Source organism: Oncorhynchus mykiss, chromosome 32 (genome assembly GCF_013265735.2).
Source record: "Oncorhynchus mykiss isolate Arlee chromosome 32, USDA_OmykA_1.1, whole genome shotgun sequence".
In the NCBI taxonomy this organism is placed as follows: Eukaryota; Metazoa; Chordata; class Actinopteri; order Salmoniformes; family Salmonidae; genus Oncorhynchus; species Oncorhynchus mykiss.
The window spans coordinates 19,835,528-19,850,956 of NC_050572.1; the positions used below are offsets into that span (position 1 = coordinate 19,835,528).

The 15,429-nt window shown below is 47.9% G+C and overlaps 1 protein-coding gene across 2 annotated transcripts in view; it reads right to left on the bottom strand.

Moving 5' to 3' along the window:
• The window catches only part of LOC110489401 (CUB and sushi domain-containing protein 3), a 650,169-nt gene that overhangs the window by 21,668 nt on the left and 613,072 nt on the right, over window positions 1-15,429 (bottom strand). For both annotated transcript variants that reach the window (XM_036971421.1, XM_036971422.1), the window contains exons 62-63: window positions 13,192-13,265; window positions 8,809-8,920 (exon numbers count right to left, since the gene is read on the bottom strand). In XM_036971421.1, the coding sequence (XP_036827316.1) occupies window positions 8,809-8,920; window positions 13,192-13,265 (186 nt within the window). The remainder of the gene's footprint in view (window positions 1-8,808; window positions 8,921-13,191; window positions 13,266-15,429) is intronic.

Here is a 15,429-nt window from a genome sequence, read left to right on the forward strand (position 1 = left end):
TACTATTCCAACTGCAACTTCTACTATTGCAACTGCTACTATTGCTACTACTACTACTGCTGCTGCTACTACTGATTATATGACTACTACTACTGCAACTGCTTCTACTACTCTTGCTACTGCTACTACTACTTCTGCTGCTACTACTACTGCAACTTCTACAGCTACCACATCTACTGCTAATGCTACCACATATTCTACTACTTATACTACTGAAACTGCTACTACTGCTGCAACTGCCACTACTGCTACTACTACTACTACAACTGCTACTACTACTACTGCTATTTCCACTGCTACTACTAGTGCTGCTACTTATACTACTGCTATTACCACTGCTACTGCTACTGCTGCTACAGCTCCTGCTACTTCAACTACTGCTGCTACTGCTTCTACTACTCTTGCTACTGCTACTGCTACTTCTGCTGCTACTGCTGCTACTACTACTACTACTGCTATTACTATTGCTACTACTACTGCTACTACTACTACTGCCACTGCTACTACTACTACTACTACTCCAACTGCAACTTCTACTTCTACAACTTCTTCTGCTGCTATGAGTACGACTACTACTTCTGCTGCTACTACTACTGCTACTACCATTGCTACTACTACTGCTACTACCATTGCCACTGCTACTACTACTACCACCGCCGCTGCTACTACTACTGCTACTACTACTGCTACTACTACCATTGCCGCTGCTACTACTACTACTATTCCAACTGCAACTTCTACTATTGCAACTGCTACTACTGCTACTATAGCCACTGCTACTACTACTACTATTCCAACTGCAACTTCTACTATTGCAACTGCTACTATTGCTACTACTACTACTGCTGCTGCTACTACTGATTATATGACTACTACTACTGCAACTGCTTCTACTACTCTTGCTACTGCTACTACTACTTCTGCTGCTACTACTACTGCAACTTCTACAGCTACCACATCTACTGCTAATGCTACCACATATTCTACTACTTATACTACTGAAACTGCTACTACTGCTGCAACTGCCACTACTGCTACTACTACTACTACAACTGCTACTACTACTACTGCTATTTCCACTGCTACTACTAGTGCTGCTACTTCTACTACTGCTATTACCACTGCTACTGCTACTGCTGCTACAGCTCCTGCTACTTCAACTACTGCTGCTACTGCTTCTACTACTCTTGCTACTGCTACTGCTACTTCTGCTGCTACTGCTGCTACTACTACTACTACTGCTACTACTATTGCTACTACTACTGCTACTACTACTACTGCCACTGCTACTACTACTACTACTACTCCAACTGCAACTTCTACTTCTACAACTTCTTCTGCTGCTATGAGTACGACTACTACTTCTGCTGCTACTACTACTGCTACTACCACTGCTACTACTACTGCTACTACCATTGCCACTGCTACTACTACTACCATTGCCACTGCTACTACTACTACCACTGCTGCTTCTACTACTACTACCACTGCCACTACTATTGCTACTACTACTGCTACTACTACTACTGCCACTGCTACTACTACTACTACTACTCCAACTGCAACTTCTACTACTGGAACAGCTACTATTGCTACTACTACTACTGCTACTACTAATGCAACTTCTACTACTGCTACCACTGCTACTACTACTACTACTGTTACTACTACTCCAAATGCAACTGCTACTACTGCTATTACCACTGCTAATACTACTGCTGCTACTGCTCCTGCTACATCAACTACTGATACTACTGCTTCTACTACTCTTGCTACCGCTACTACTACTTCTGCTGCTACTACTACTGCTACTGCTACCACATCTACTACTAGTACTACTGCTGCTACTGCTACTACTACTACTACTACTACTGATGCTACTGCTGCTACTGCTACTACTATATCTACTACTACTACTACTACTGCTACGACTACTACCACTACTACTACGACTACTCCAACTGCAACTTCTACTACTGCAACTGCTACTACTGCTACTGCTACTACTACTATTACTACTACTCCAAATGCAACTGCTACAACTGCTATTACCACTGATAATACTACTGCTGCTACTGCTCCTTCTACTTCTACTGCTTCTACTACTCTTGCTACTGCTACTACAATGTCTGCTGCTACTGCTACTGCTACTACATCTACTACTGCTACTACTACTACTGCTACTACTACTACTACTACTACGACTGATGCTATGACTATGACTACTACTTCTGCTGCTACTACTACTGCTACTACTACTGCTGCTACTACTACAACTATTGCCATTGCTACTACTACTACTACTACCGCTACTACTACTTATGCTGCTACCATTACTGCTACTATTACTGCTGCTACTACTACTGCTACTACTACTACTACTACTACTGCTACTACTACTGCTACTACTACTGCTACTACTACTACTACTACTACTACTGCTACTGCTACTACTACTACTACTACTACTACTTCTACTACTACTACTACTACTACTACTACTATTACTAATACTACTGCTACTACTACTCCTACAACTACTACTACCTCTTCTGCTGCTACTGCTACTATTATGTGCTATATTCTTGACAGTCAGTGATGCTGTCATTCGAAGCTGTGACTGTGTGAGAAACACAACAACAACACACAGTGACTTGGTTGGTAAAGTCACCCCTGTTCTGCCAACTGGCTTGACATACTCCCAGCCTACCTTGCTCCGTGAATCTTTAACAGTGTCAGTCTACTGGTCAGAGACCGAGAACATGGAGGGAGGTGGAGAGGTGGGTGCTTGGCCATGGTGTGACGCAAGAGTAAAGTGTGTGTGTGTACTGTATGTGTGTGTGGTGATGGGTGGAGAGAGGGAGACCGGCTGTATGGGGAGATAAGACTAGGGCCTGCCTTCCTCTCCTCCCTGGGATAGGTGACACAAAGAGAGAGAGAGACCGATACAGAGAGAGAGACTAAGTGAGAGAAAGAGAGAGAGAGACCGATACAGAGAGAGACTAAGTGAGAGAAAGGACACCACCACCATCACCTCTTTACCCGCCATCTCACCCCACCTGACCCAGCCTCACCCTATCCCCATGGAGGTAGCAATAGTGGGTAAGACTACCCTGAGGGTGACTGGCGATCTGCATGAAATAGGATCAGTGTGTGGATGGCAGTGTCCCAAATGGCATCCTATCCCCTATATAGTGCACTACTTTTGGCTATAGGGTCACACACTGCCAAGTTTCATAGTCATATTTAATAGCTGCCGCTTTGAAAATGAATTAACATTATTTGAAACATAGAGGGTTATTTTCTTCTCTCAGTCACAGCAGGTGAGCTGGGATGCTGGGACCCTGGGACATGAGGATTTTTAAGCCTTGAGACAATTGAGACATGGATTGTGTATGTGTGCCATTCAGAGGGTGAATGGGCAAGACAAAAGATTGAAGTGTCTTTGAACAGGGTATGGTAGAACCAGTGCCAGGCGCACCGGTTTGTGTGAAGAACTGCAACGCTGCTGGGTTTTTCACACTCAACAGTTTCCAGCGTGTATCAAGAATGGTCCACCACTCAAAGGACATCCAGCCAACTTGACACAACTGTGGGAAGCATTGGAGTCAACATCCAGCATCCCTGTGGAACGCTTTCGACACCTTGAAGAGTCCATGCCCTGACAAATAGAGACTGCAACTGAATATTAGAAAGGTGTTCCACAGGGATGCTGTGACACAGAGAAAAGAAAATGACCCTCTATGTCTCAAATCCTGTGAATTAATTTTAAAGTGGCAGTTATTAAATATGACTATGAAGCTTAGCAGATTGTGCCACTATCATTTAAACAGTAATGAAGCCTTTGGATCGTTATAGCAGGCGCTAACGTTGCTAGTTGGAGATAGTTCTGCCATGATCCTTCTGAGAGCCTTGTTACCTAGGAAACAGCGAACTGCTCATATTCAAGCGAAACTCGTTCAAAAGACCTGCATTTAATCGCCTGTAAGACTCCTACGCCTGACATACGATATAAGCCACGCTCACTGGACCTCAATACAGCAGAACCATGACAAACTAGTCTGGTTAGGACCACATCACATGTATTTCTCACTCTCTGTCTACAAAGGGACAGTCGGGGGTGTGACCGGGCGTCATAGAGGGACAGTCGGGGTGTGACCGGGCGTCATAGAGAGACAGTAGGGGGTGTGACCAGGCGTCATAGAGGGACAGTAGGGGGTGTGACCGGGCGTCATAGAGGGACAGTAGGGGGTGTGACCGGGCGTCATAGAGAGACAGTAGGGGGTGTGACCGGGCGTCATAGAGAGACAGTAGGTGGTGTGACCGGGCGTCATAAAGGGACAGTCAGGGGTGTGACCGGGCGTCATAGAGAAACAGTAGATGGTGTGACCGTGCATCATAGAGAGACAGTAGGGGGTGTGACCGGGCTTCATAAAGGGAGAGTCGGGGGTGTGACCGTGCGTCATAGAGAGACAGTAGGGGGTGTGACCGGGCGTCATAGAGAGACAGTAGGTGGTGTGACCGAGCGTCATAGAGAAACAGTAGGGGGTGTGACCGGGCGTCATAGAGGGACAGTAGGGGGTGTGACCGGACGTCATAGAGAGACAGTAGGGGGTGTGACCGGGCGTCATAGAGGGACAGTAGGGGGTGTGACCGAGCTTCATAAAGGGACAGTAGGGGGTGTGATCGGGCGTCATAAAGGAACAGTAGGGGGTGTGACCGGGCGTCATAAAGAAACAGTAGATGGTGTGACCGTGCATCATAGAGAGACAGTAGGGGGTGTGACCGGGCTTCATAAAGGGAGAGTCGGGGGTGTGACCGTGCGTCATAGAGAGACAGTAGGGGGTGTGACCGTGCGTCATAGAGAAACAGTAGATGGTGTGACCGGGCGTCATAGAGAAACAGTAGGGGGTGTGACCGGGCGTCATAGAGAGACAGTAGGGGGTGTGACCGGGCTTCATAAAGGGAGAGTCGGGGGTGTGACCGTGCGTCATAGAGAAACAGTAGGGGGTGTGACCGGGCGTCATAAAGGGACAGTAGGGGGTGTGACCGGGCGTCATAAAGGGACAGTAGGGGGTGTGACCGGGCTTCATAAAGGGACAGTAGGTGGTGTGACCGGGCGTCATAAAGGGACAGTAGGGGGTGTGACCGTGCGTCATAGAGAAACAGTAGGGGGTGTGACCGTGCGTCATAGAGAGACAGTAGGGGGTGTGACCGGGCGTCATAGAGAGACAGTAGGGGGTGTGACCGGGCATCATAAAGGGACAGTAGGGGGTGTGACCGGGCGTCATAGAGGGACAGTAGGGGGTGTGACCGGGCGTCATAGAGAGACAGTAGGGGGTGTGACTGGGCGTCATAGAGAGACAGTAGGGTGTGTGACCGGGCGTCATAGAGGGACAGTAGGGGTGTGACCGGGCTTCATAAAGGGAGAGTCGGGGGTGTGACCGTGCGTCATAGAGAGACAGTAGGGGGTGTGACCGTGCGTCATAGAGAGACAGTAGGGGGTGTGACCGTGCGTCATAGAGAAACAGTAGATGGTGTGACCGGGCGTCATAGAGAAACAGTAGATGGTGTGACCGGGCGTCATAGAGAGACAGTAGGGGGTGTGACCGGGCTTCATAAAGGGAGAGTCGGGGGTGTGACCGTGCGTCATAGAGAAACAGTAGGGGGTGTGACCGGGCGTCATAAAGGGACAGTAGGGGGTGTGACCGGGCGTCATAAAGGGACAGTAGGGGGTGTGACCGGGCGTCATAGAGAGACAGTAGGGGGTGTGACCGGGCTTCATAAAGGGAGAGTCGGGGGTGTGACCGTGCGTCATAGAGAGACAGTAGGGGGTGTGACCGTGCGTCATAGAGAAACAGTAGATGGTGTGACCGGGCATCATAGAGAAACAGTAGATGGTGTGACCGGGAGTCATAGAGAGACAGTAGGGGGTGTGACCGGGCTTCATAAAGGGAGAGTCGGGAGTGTGACCGTGCGTCATAGAGAAACAGTAGGGGGTGTGACCGGGCGTCATAAAAGGACAGTAGGGGGTGTGACCGGGCTTCATAAAGGGACAGTAGGGGGTGTGACCGGGCGTCATAAAGGGACAGTAGGGGGTGTGACCGTGCGTCATAGAGAAACAGTAGGGGGTGTGACCGTGCGTCATAGAGAAACAGTAGGGGGTGTGACCGGGCTTCATAGAGAGACAGTAGGGGGTGTGACCGGGCGTCATAGAGAGACAGTAGGGGGTGTGACCGGGCGTCATAGAGAGACAGTAGGGGGTGTGACCGGGCTTCATAAAGGGAGAGTCGGGGGTGTGACCGTGCGTCATAGAGAGACAGTAGGGGGTGTGACCGTGCGTCATAGAGAAACAGTAGATGGTGTGACCGGGCGTCATAGAGAAACAGTAGATGGTGTGACCGGGAATCATAGAGAGACAGTAGGGGGTTTGTCGGGGGTGTGACCGTGCGTCATAGAGAAACAGTAGGGGGTGTGACCGGGCGTCATAAAGGGACAGTAGGGGGTGTGACCGGGCTTCATAAAGGGACAGTAGGGGGTGTGACCGGGCGTCATAAAGGGACAGTAGGGGGTGTGACCGTGCGTCATAGAGAAACAGTAGGGGGTGTGACCGTGCGTCATAGAGAAACAGTAGGGGGTGTGACCGGGCTTCATAGAGAGACACTAGGGGGTGTGACCGGGCGTCATAGAGAGACAGTAGGGGGTGTGACCGGGCTTCATAAAGGGACAGTAGGGGGTGTGACCGGGCATCATAAAGGGACAGTAGGGGGTGTGACCGTGCGTCATAGAGAAACAGTAGGGGGTGTGACCGGGCGTCATAGAGAGACAGTAGGGGGTGTGACCGGGCATCATAAAGGGACAGTAGGGGGTGTGACCGTGCGTCATAGAGAGACAGTAGAGGGTGTGACCGGGCGTCATAGAGGGACAGTAGGGGGTGTGACCGTGCGTCATAGAGAGACAGTAGGGGGTGTGACCGGGCGTCATAGAGAGACAGTAGGGGGTGTGACCGGGCATCATAAAGGGACAGTAGGGGGTGTGACCGGGCGTCATAGAGAGACAGTAGGGGGTGTGACCGGGCGTGATAAAGGGACAGTCGGGGGTGTGACCGGGCTTCATAAAGGGAGAGTCAGGGGTGTGACCGTGCGTCATAGAGAAACATTAGGGGGTGTGACCGGGCGTCATAAAGGGACAGTAGGGGGTGTGACCGGGCGTCATAGAGAGACAGTAGGGGGTGTGACCGGGCGTGATAGAGGGACAGTCGGGGGTGTGACTGGGCGTCATAGAGAGACAGTAGGGGGTGTGACTGGGCATCATAAAGGGACAGTAGGGGGTGTGACCGTGCGTCATAGAGGGACAGTAGGGGGTGTGACCGGGCGTCATAGAGGGACAGTAGGGGGTGTGACCGTGCGTCATAGAGGGACAGTAGGGGGTGTGACCGGGCGTCATAGAGAGACAGTAGGGGGTGTGACCGGGCGTGATAGAGGGACAGTCGGGGGTGTGACCGGGCTTCATAAAGGGAGAGTCGGGGGTGTGACCGTGCGTCATAGAGAAACATTAGGGGGTGTGACCGGGCGTCATAAAGGGACAGTAGGGGGTGTGACCGGGCGTCATAGAGAGACAGTAGGGGGTGTGACCGGGCGTGATAGAGGGACAGTCGGGGGTGTGACCGGGCTTCATAAAGGGAGAGTCGGGGGTGTGACCGTGCGTCATAGAGAGACAGTAGGGGGTGTGACCGTGCGTCATAGAGAAACAGTAGATGGTGTGACCGGGCGTCATAGAGAAACAGTAGATGGTGTGACCGGGAGTCATAGAGAGACAGTAGGGGGTGTGTCGGGGGTGTGACCGTGCGTCATAGAGAAACAGTAGGGGGTGTGACCGGGCGTCATAAAGGGACAGTAGGGGGTGTGACCGGGCTTCATAAAGTGACAGTAGGGGGTGTGACCGGGCGTCATAAAGGGACAGTAGGGGGTGAGACCGTGCGTCATAGAGAAACAGTAGGGGGTGTGACCGTGCGTCATAGAGAAACAGTAGGGGGTGTGACCGGGCTTCATAGAGAGACAGTAGGGGGTGTGACCGGGCGTCATAGAGAGACAGTAGGGGGTGTGACCGGGCATCATAAAGGGACAGTAGGGGGTGTGACCGGGCTTCATAAAGGGAGAGTCGGGGGTGTGACCGGGCGTCATAGAGAGACAGTAGGGGGTGTGACCGTGCGTCATAGAGAAACAGTAGGGGGTGTGACCGGGCGTCATAGAGAAACAGTAGGGGGTGTGACCGTGCGTCATAGAGAAACAGTAGGGGGTGTGACCGGGCTTCATAGAGAGACAGTAGGGGGTGTGACTGGGCGTCATAGAGAGACAGTAGGGGGTGTATCCGGGCATCATAAAGGGACAGTAGGGGGTGTGACCGAGCTTCATAAAGGAACAGTAGATGGTGTGACCGTGCGTCATAGAGAGACAGTAGGGCGTGTGACCGGGCGTCATAGAGAGACAGTAGGGGTTGTGACCGGGCATCATAAAGGGAGAGTCGGGGGTGTGACCGTGCGTCATAGAGGGACAGTAGGGGGTGTGACCGGGCGTCATAGAGAGACAGTAGGGGGTGTGACCGGGCGTGATAGAGGGACAGTCGGGGGTGTGACCGGGCGTCATAGAGGGACAGTCGGGGTGTGACCGGGCGTCATAGAGAGACAGTAGGGGGTGTGACCGGGCGTGATAGAGGGACAGTCGGGGGTGTGACCGTGCGTCATAGAGGGACAGTACGGGGTGTGACCGGACGTCATAAAGGAACAGTAGGTGCTGTAATGTGACTCACGGATGCACTCTGGTTGGGAGCCGCTCCAGGTAAGGTCAGCCTGACACAGCCGGGTGGTGGAGCCCTGGAGCAGGTGACCCGGCTGGCACTGGAACGCCACCATGCTGCCCACCTGTGTTAGAGTAGAAACACACAGGTGAGTGCACCCGCATTTACAATAGGGACAGAAGTATAGAAACACACACACCACTTGGTTAGGATCTACAGTATGTAGTTATAGTACCAATGACATAAAGAGTAGTTTACACTTTTACATTCACACTAATCTCAGATGTTTATAATGATTAAAAAGAGACTTGGAATAGCAGTGCTTTCATTCAAAGGCCAGTTTGATATCAAATGTTGATTTTGATATCAATCTTGATTTTGATATCAAACAAAGGCTTTGTGGACAGATGTACACGTCAAATATTGAATCCCTGTGAAAGGTTTTATTTAAACAGCATAAGGTTACATCAAACAACACGTTCCCTGGTTCTTTTCTGTCTGTCTGTCTGCTCACCTGTCTGTCTGCCACAGACTGATCATTGATCACTAATGTCTTTTCACAGAGCGACATATCAGGTAAGCTCTTGTCAGCTCTTTTCAGCTCTCTCAGCCTTCCCCCGCTTTGCTTGCATTTGTGCGTGTGTGTATGTCCATGCGCAAATCTGCGTGTGTGTGTGTCTGTGTGCTCATCTCAGTGTGTGTGTGTGTAGAAGAATGTGTGTGTATGTGAACGCGTAAATCTGTGTGTGTGTCTGTGTGCTCATCTGTGTGTGTGTGACATTAAACCAAGTGACAGTCAGGGGAGTGAAATATGAAAACGTGTCATGGAATGACACAGTGGCTTCACACATTAATTGATTAACACGTCGTCCCCGGCACTGGAACATGGTCTAACGAGTAATAGACACAGGGCCTTATCTCTGGAATACAATATCTCCTTCACTCTACTTCAATATCATTAGGCCGCAGCCAGCAAGGCCTCCTCTTCTTCTCCCTCCCTCCCTCCCTCCCTCCCTCCCTCCCCTCCCCCCCCTCCTCTCCCCCCCCCCCCCCCTCTCTCTCTGTGTGTCTCTCTGTCTCTCTGTCTCTCTCTCTATATATATATATATTCAAATGAGACAAATGATTAATGGGTGTGAAAAGCCTGATATTTCATTGTTCTCTCTGAAGCCTGGGCATGACTTGACCCCAAACTTTACATTAAGGCTTGAATTCTTAATGCCAGTGCATTTGGGCAAGAACCCTCACCTGTTCTCCTCCTCCTTCCTCGCACTCCTCCTCCTCCCTCTCCCTCCTTGTCCCCTGGATTTTTTTCCCGTAAAGTTATTTCATGGCAAGAGCCCTAACACACTTCTCCTCCCCCTTCCTCCCTCCTCCTCCTCCTCCCTTTCACTCCATGTCCCCTAGCGAAAATATTTGTAAACTTAATTCACGCTGCAAAAAGCAGCAGTTATTTACCATGTCTTAACTTAATGAGGAGGAGCTACTGAAATAGCAGGGAGGGATAACTGTCCCCCTCTCACCTTCCCTTCTGTCATCTGTGTGTTTTTGTGTGTTGATTTTTACAGTGGAATAGTAACTCTGCATGTATCATGTATTTATCCCACCAACGTAACTCTGAACACAGTATAATGCACTAGTGTTTATAGGTACATCTAGAATAGATTGGTCATTTCGTACATTCTGCCCTAGATAGATGCATTCTATCTAATACACTGTGTATGATGCAACAGCACCACAGGCGAGAAGGTGAACACTGTGGTGTCTTTGCCTACATTCTTCTCTTCACTTTATTGCCATTTGATATTTGCTAACTTTCTTTTTGATTCCAAATTAGAGGCTAGCCATGCAGCAGAAGGTGAACACTGTGGTGTCTTTGCCTACATTCTGCTGTTCACTTTTATGCCATTTGATTTTTGCTAACTTTCTTTTTGATTCCAAATTAGAGGCAAGCAAATGTGCAGCAAATGTGTCTCCCTTTTCCCAAACAAATCAATGAGATTTGCGGTACAGTTTTACCCTGTTTATCACTCCTAACAACGTAAACACAGCTCTGTTGGTGGGGGAAAGTCGTAGCGTTTTAAGGCTCATTAGGGACATGAAACGGAGGGAGGACTGCTCGTGTTCGCAGTTCATGCTGTGTAGACACCCTACGACTCCAGCATAGTAAGAAGCACACACACACACACGCACGCGCACACACACACACACACGCACGCACGCGCACACACGCACACACACACACACACACACACACACACACACACACACACACACACACGTGCTTGTGCGCACATAAACACACATATAAATAAAACACAAAGGAAAATGAAACCTTGTAAACACAAACATAGCTGCTGAGAATAGAAACTAGCCTGTTTTCTGGTTGGCTGGGGACATTTCTAAAACAGTAATGGACAACACGGTAAGGTGTTTCATAGCTTATTTTTGTTCTTTAACATTCCTGTGAAATATCCACAATCACCATCCTTATCACCATGATTGACATTCATATTGTCACGGTCATTATGGTCTCTGTTCAGACAAAACATGCAGAGATCTCATGTTTAAACAACTCAAATACCAGATGGAATTTGCATATAAGTAATGAACATATTCATAGTCTCATTTGCATTTCATTAGCCAAAGAAAACTTCCCCTATGTTATGTGACTTTGTCTAGCAAGAGCATTGTCTCTAAACCAATGTTTTGCCATTCGGACACTATTTATTATTCTTGGGATATTCTTTTTTTTTTTACCTATAGTGTTATGGCTTTGTCCAGAAGGTATGAGACTACATGAGCTTGGTGTGTGAATGAGAGACTTGTATTACAACCACTTTATTTCTCCACTTCATTTCTCCATTCCTCTACGGCTGGCCATGCTTTCCTCCTAGCTACCCCAACCCTGGCCAACAGCTCCGCACACCCCGCAGCAACTTGCCCAAGCCTCCGCAGCTTCTCCTTCACCCAAATCCAGATAGCAGATGTTCTGAAAGAGCTGCAAAACCTGGACCCGTATAAATCAGCTGGGCTAGACAATCTGGACCCTCTCTTTCTAAAATTATCTGCCGCCATTGTCGCAACCCCTCCAATCCCTAACGATTGGAAAGCTGACACCATTCTGTATACATCTGGCCCTTCTTTGAACACTGTGTTAATTAACCTCCAAACGAGCTTTAATGCCATACAACACTCCTTCCGTGGTCTCCAACTGCTCTTAAACGCTAGTAAAACTAAATGCATGCTTTTCAACCGTTCGCTGCCCACACCCGCCCGCCCGACTAGCATCACTACTCTGGACGGTTCTGACTGAATATGTGGACAACTACAAATACCTAGGTGTCTGGCTAGACTGTAAACTCACCTTCCAGACTCATATTAAACATCTCCAATCCAAAATTAAATCCAGAATCGACTTCCTATTTCACAACAAAGCCTCCACTCACACCGCCAAATATACCCTCGTAAAACTGACTATACTACCGATCCTCGACTTCGGTGATGTCATTTACAAAATAGCTTCCAATACTATACTCAGCAAACTGGATGCAGTCTATCACAGTGCCATCCGTTTTGTCACCAAAGCCCCTTATACCACCGACCACTGTGACCTGTATGCTCTAGTCGGCTGGCCCTCGATACATATTCGTCGCCAGACCCACTGGCTCCAGGACATCTATAAGTCTGTGCTAGGTAAAGCTACGCCTTATCTCAGCTCACTGGTCACGACAACACTCGCTCCAGCAGGTATATCTCACTGGTCATCCCCAAAGCCAACACCTAATTTGGCCGCCTTTCCTTCCAGTTCTCTGCTGCCAATGACTGGAACGAATTGCAAAAATCGCAGAAGCTGGAGACTTATATTTCCCTCACTAACTTTAAACATCAGATATCTGAGCAGCTAACCGATCGCTGCAGCTGTACATAGCCCATCTGTAAATAGCCCACCCAATCTACCTACCTCATCCCCATATTGTTTTTATTTACTTTTCTGCTCTTTTGTACACCAGTATTTCTACCTGCACATCATCATCTGCTCATCAATCACTCCAGTGTTAATTTGCTAAACTGTAATTACTTCGCAACTATGGCCTATTTATTGCCTTACCTCCATTTGCACAAACTGTATATAGACTTTCTTTTTTTTCTATTGTGTTATTGACTATAAGCTTGTTTAAAATTAAATAAATAAATATTTGAAGGGTACCTACTTAAGGACTTCACAACACATTCATAATCCATACAGTACACATTCATAGACAGCAGATTACCTAAATATCTTCAGCATGCAATCTGACTGTTATAAGGCCATGAGTTTGAATCAGGTTCATTCTCTCAGGTAAGACTGTAGACCCCCCCCCCACACATGTACAGTACGTGTTCATAAAATACCTTGAAGCCATAGGTTCTGTTCAAAGAACCGTAGCGAGGTGTCCCTGGGTTCTCACAGGTAGTACGGGTCGGTTCTGAGAGAAGAAGACAAAGGAGAAAGTTTGTATAATATTATCTTAGAGACCTTTAACTATGTACAGTATCTCTGGCTGGGGATGCAGCCTATGCAGGCACTTGAGACATACAGTCTGCCGTCCAAATGACACCCTATTTCCTTTATAATGCGCTAACTTTGACCAGGGCCCATTGGACTTTGGTCAAAAGTAGTGCACTATATAGGGAATAGGGTGTCATTTGGGACACAGATACAGTAACAGCTATAGTTCCCATAATGATTCAACATAGCTTACCGCAGTCATACCCAGCCTAAAACAGAGGTGTATGTCATTGTGTGATTGCGTGTGTGTGTGTGTGTGTGTGTGTGTGCGCGTCAGTGTGAGTGCTTGAGAAATTAATTTCTCTCCATCATGAGTGTGTTTCTGTAAGTACAGCAGCTGCAGCAGTACTGTAACAAAACAACCAAACAGTAAGTGTCTTTAATATACTAGGCAGAATACCCAGTAGGGGGCAGTGTTGCTGCAGAGTTGCAGCAGCATCGGGCCCAGCTGTGTGGCTGTGTGGAGGGAAGCAGCATCATTAGGATGTAGAGGACATCCTCGGCCTGACGCATAGACCTGGATTCAATGCAGCCTCAGAAAATGACAGCAGCACACACCTCCACCACTGCCTGCCTAGCTAACCCACACAGCAACGTAACATAGCTAACACTATCGTGTCTGCCTCCTCTCTTCTGTATGAAAACGGAATCTTACAGAAATGCAGTCTGGGAAATTATTGTGCGAACGAAACATAATTAAGTGAAAACAATAGTTTGCGCCTGTCAAACGAGGCCTGTCTGTACAGAACCCGGTTTGGTTCAATTACATAAATACCGCCTCTCCCCACCCTCCCTCCCCACACTCAGACACACACACTCAGACTCAGTCACACATACAAATAACCCCCTCCCCTCCCTCTCCACTCCACACACTCACAGCAGGAACATCTCATCCCAAGCAATTCTCATCATCCTGAGAGGTCCGTCTTGGAATATATGGCATTTCATGAATACTACATATTTATGAAGACAGTATTTGTCCTATAATGTCTCTGTACCTTTGTGGATATTTGTACTCAAACAATATGTGTTGCATGTTGTGATGTGATAACATTATATGAGACTACTTTGTCATTGCCTTATCAGTTGCAGTCAAGATGATCTTAAGGTAAACTAACTGTATGTCATAAGAATACCTTTTCAATATGACAACAGTTAAAGGGGCAATCTGCATTTTGAACCAATAAAAAACAACAACTGCAGATTGCCCCTTTAACCATATTTTGACAAAGGACTACATAGCACTGTCATACCAGATGACATAAACAGTCATGGCATCTGATGAACAGCATATGACAGCAGAATTGACACACACAGCCATGTCACAAACAATGTTTAGATCAGCTAGTTAGCTATGTTGAAAACTAGTCCAAATATTTCCTTCTACATTTCAGCATATAGTCACATCTGTAGGCATATCAGTCTGATAATTGAGCCTCATTGATTTCAAGAGTCAAATAAGGGGTGCTTATATTTGTCTTGTTTAACCTGTACTGAGTATAGTGAAATGGAAATTTTGCATGTTTTTTGCATATCCCACTCCCCCTTAGACACCCTCGAAGAGTGGGGTCACAGCCAGGGATCAGTGACCCTGGAGGAATTAGTGTTAAGTGCCTTGCTCAAGGGCAGATTGACAGATTTCTTACCTCGTCGGCTCAGGGACTGGAATTAGCAACTTTCGGTCACTGGCCCAACTGTCTAACCACCAGCGCAATCCGGCACCCATAAATCACAGCCACCATAATGAGCTATACTGTATTTAAACTCAGGCTACCCTCAATGTTCATTCCTGTAGTACAATACACGGTTGCCCAGTACTAAACAGATAACAATTGACTTGTTGCTAATGGTCTAATGATCCAGTGACAAAAGGGGCCTATGACTTGAATATTAAATTAGTGAAATAAAGCCAATTATCAGCTAGTCATATCGATGTGTGAAGGGTGTCTCCTGTAGGGACCTGGATGAGGTGCTTAATCAGATAAGGATTCAGGAGAAGTCTGACAGACACTAAATAGATAATTACAGCAGGTAAGTTAAAGATGCCAGGAAAGGGAGGACATCAAACATATACTATATGA